Source organism: Medicago sativa, chromosome 1 (genome assembly GCF_051527215.1).
Source record: "Medicago sativa cultivar Bolivia chromosome 1, Bolivia_mono, whole genome shotgun sequence".
Lineage (NCBI taxonomy): Eukaryota > Viridiplantae > Streptophyta > Magnoliopsida > Fabales > Fabaceae > Medicago > Medicago sativa.
The window spans coordinates 51,595,001-51,598,983 of NC_140749.1; the positions used below are offsets into that span (position 1 = coordinate 51,595,001).

At 34.2% G+C, this 3,983-nt stretch overlaps 1 protein-coding gene across 1 annotated transcript; it reads left to right on the top strand.

The window, feature by feature from the left end:
• Positions 1–2,277: 2,277 nt before the first annotated feature.
• LOC146955196 (uncharacterized) lies at positions 2,278–2,845 on the top strand. Its single transcript, XM_085747987.1, has 2 exons — positions 2,278–2,706; positions 2,810–2,845. Exons 1-2 carry the CDS (start codon positions 2,278–2,280, stop codon positions 2,843–2,845), a joined length of 465 nt encoding a protein of 154 aa, XP_085604113.1.
• Positions 2,846–3,983: the final 1,138 nt, after the last annotated feature.

Below are 3,983 nucleotides of genomic sequence, written 5' to 3' on the forward strand. Positions count from 1 at the left end.
TAATTTTTCAATTTTCCATAATTTATTAATATTTTTTTTCAATTTTTTTATTAATTTTTTATTTTTCCAGAATTTTTTTAAATTTTTTATTAATTTTTCAATTTTCCAGAATTTTAAAATATTTTTTTTATTTTTTAAAAGAAAAAATAAAAATGCCACGTGTAACCCAATAAAAAAATAAAAAATAAAAATAATTATACAGTCAGCGCGCCACGTCAGCAGAATCTGCCGACGTCGCGTGCCACGTAGGAGATTCTGCTGACTCAACTGGCTCAGGGGGCAAAACCGAAGAATCTTCATTTTACAAGGACGGAATCTAAAAAAAAATTTTCCTAGGGGGCAAAACCAAAAGTCACCTATATTACAAGGGGTAAAAGCCTATTAACCCATATTTTTTTGGTCATCGTGAGCTTAGCTCAGTTGGTATGGACAATGCATAAATAAAATATGCAAGGTTTGCGGTTCAAACCCCGGCCACCACAAAAAAAAAAACCAATATTTTTTTAAAAAAAAATCAACATTTTTTTTATAATAAACATAGTGAAAAAGGGTCGATCTGACATATGACTTTTTGCACCCGGATAAGTCCTATCCCTGACGTATGTCTTCTGATCTTCCGTTATCCTCACTATGAATTCGAGATATTTTAATAATAAACATAGTGAAAAAGGGTCGATCGGACGTATGTGTTTTTGCACCCGGATAGTTCCTATCCCTGACATATGTTTCATGATCTTGGGATTATCCTCATTCTAAAAACCTTAAAATCAATCCAACACAGTTAAAATCCTTTTTTAAGAAAAAATGGATAATGTTTTATCCATTCATCCGACACATGCAAAGCTTAAGCCTCCTAATGCGAGCACACAAGCTTTTGTTGTATCGGCAGGATGCAACGTAAACATCATTCCTTAACAACTTGTTTTCTCTAATCGGATATTGTTTTATCCATTCCTCTGATGCATACACATACACATACACGTTAAGCCTCCTAATGCAAGCACACAAGCTTTTGTTGTATCGGCAGGATGCGACGTAAACATTATTCGTTAACAACTTGTTTTCTTTAATCAGATATTGTTTTATCCATTCCTCTGAGACATACACATGCTTAAGCCTCCTAATGCGAGCATACAAGCATTGTTGTATTAGTGGATTGTGACATAAGCATTATTCGCTAAAAACAACCAACCTGCAAATCTTTTATACAAAGAACTATGTAGCTTTGAGTTTTCCATTGCACATGGGAATACGTAGGAGCGGGATCGCAACATCTCGTCAAGTACCCCAAATAAAACAACTTTTTTTGCTTTAATAATGTAGAAATAAGGAACCAGCATATAAGCAGATAAACTAAACCTGTGAGAGCAAGCGAACCTTCCCCTCTAAATTGTTCCCGTTGAGTACAACGGATGTGAGGTGTGCTAACTCCTTCCTCTCGCATAACCAACTTCTGAACCCATCTCATGGTTCACATACCATGTTCACACCAAGGTTTTATCGATATTTTCCTTTCCCTCTTTGGGGATAAATAAAGTTCGGTGGTGACTCTGTTATCGTGCGAGTGTTTACACTTGTGGCCATATTTTATTTTTTCGCGCCGCGACACCATTGGCATCCTGCTCTACCCATTAGGGTTCATGTTTTATTTGATTTATACTTTGTTTGGAATATATAGCATGATTTGGATATGTTGTTCAAAATATTTGTAAACTTTAGATATCAGTTTGTATGCATGTTTAATAGTATGAGTATGATGTGTTATGTGCTTTCACAATATTTCGCTTATAATTTATTTTGAGGCGTATTGCGAGAAAATTGGAGTAAATTTCCTAAAAAGTGTTCACTATATTTGGATTATACAACAAACACATATTTTATATATTCAGATTAAATAATTCCAAATGTGTCAACATATGGACTAAAAAAAACAGTTCTTATAAACTAATCTGATGGGTTGTTTGAATTATATTTTCCGAACGGTTTTGAAATAAAAATTGGAGGTATCAAGTAATTTGAAGGTGTTTTAGAGATTTTAGGGATTTCTAATTATAAATCCAAAATATTATTGAAATGTTTCGGATTATATAATCTGAACGAGGTGCAATGAGAAATTTGAAGGTCGCGCAAGAAAGACATAGAGTGGAAAAAGAAGTGCTCTTCATATTTTTGGGTAGCCCATTACTGTGGCACACCATAATAGATCCTTTCGAAATAAGTTTAGCACGGTAAAAGAGGTTTCCTCATTTATATGATCTAGCTGCAAATAAGTTTAGCATGGTGGCAGACATGATTGCTCTAGGGTGGGAGCAAGGTGGAGAGACGTGGAGTTGGAGGAGACGGTTGTGGGCGTCGGAGGAGGAGATGTTAGACGAGTGTAGGATTTTACTTGACACTGTTGTTGTTCAGGCTAATGATTTTGACAGGTGGCAGTGGGATCCGGATCCTAATGATGGCTTTTCCGTGAAAAGCGCTTATCAGATTCTGACATCTACGGTTCTTCCTGAGGTTGACGCAACAATATACCTTGTTTGGCATAAACAGGTACCGTTGAAAGTGTCTATCGTTGCTTGGCGTTTGCTGAAGGACAGATTACCTACAAAATCTTATCTTCAAAGGCGTGGCATTCATCAGGTCGCGGATACTTCGTGTGTTTCAGGGTGTGGTATTGTTGAATCGGCATCCCATCTGTTTCTTCATTGTGAGGTTTTTGGTTCTTTATGGCAGCACATCAGGTCTTGGATTGGTATAAATGGTGTAGATCCTCAATATATTACACAACATTTCTACCAATTCATCCACTATACAGGTCATTCAAAAGCTTGCAGGTCTTTCTTACAATTAATTTGGCTTACTAGTGTATGGCTGATCTGGAATGAGCGTATCAACAGGTTGTTTAATAACATTGAAACACCAATTAGTCAACTCTTAGAAAAGGTTAAATTTCATTCGCTTTGGTGGTTAAAAACAAATAATACCACTTTTGTGTACGGTTCACAGAGATGGTGGTCGAACCCTTTACTTTGTCTGGGTATCGACTGACCTTTTGGTTGTAAAAAAAAACATTGTTTGTATGTTTGTTTATCGGGGTGTTTGCTCTGGTACATCTTGTACTTAAGAGTTTACATCGCCGCTGTTAATATATTCCATTCTGATCTCTTAAAAAAAAAGATCCTTTCGAAATTCAAGTTATTTAAAATGAGAATTTGATCTCACTCTCTTACTTCTAGCCGACAAATATCTTAGACTTCCCAAAACTTGCTTAAGTCTAACAAATAAAAACGTTTTAGCTCTTATTTTTTACTCCAAAAATTTCAAATTTTCAGACTTCTTGTATAAATGTTCAAACTACCAATGTTAATATTTATTTCGGACATTTCAAATTTCGAAACTACAAAACATTAATATTTTCTGAATCTAAGTTAATATGAGAATATGGGATCATAATTTTTTTATTAATTTTTTGCATGATATAGTGGTTTCATATATGATTTTTATGATCATATTTATCCAAAGATCGAACAGTTTTAATAACAAAAATGAGACTAAGTCATCTTCTGGTATCACGGCCTTCATAGTTGAATTTGTGTATGCATCAAAAAATTTGAAATGAAAATGCTTAAACTCTTAATGACAAATGTGAATGTCGAAAAATTTGGGATTAGCATATGTTTCATCACATATCCTTGTTTGTCATATAGATCAACAATAATAAAATCGTAATCTTGTTGAAATAAACTAGTAATTGTCCTTCTATAAATTATATATTTTGTTGAGAAGGTGTTTGTAATTAGTGTAACCCACGCTCAAATAAACTCAAACATTTAATATATTTGTTGGATAATTTTTTTGAGTCAAGCACAACAGTAAAACTAAATAACGAACATAAAATAATTGAATAAAGACATAAAATAATGGGCAAATTACACTAACCTCCCCTGAGGTCTCCTTAAAAGACACAGACACCCCCTCTAGTTTCTTAT

Bases quoted from the DNA above. Each gene is read 5' to 3' on its own strand.
- LOC146955196 (XM_085747987.1), top strand. From the start codon at position 2,278: ATGGTGGCAGACATGATTGCTCTAGGGTGGGAGCAAGGTGGAGAGACG. The intron at 2,707-2,809 runs GTTTTTGGTTCT...TCCACTATACAG, and splicing joins ATCTGTTTCTTCATTGTGAG to GTCATTCAAAAGCTTGCAGG.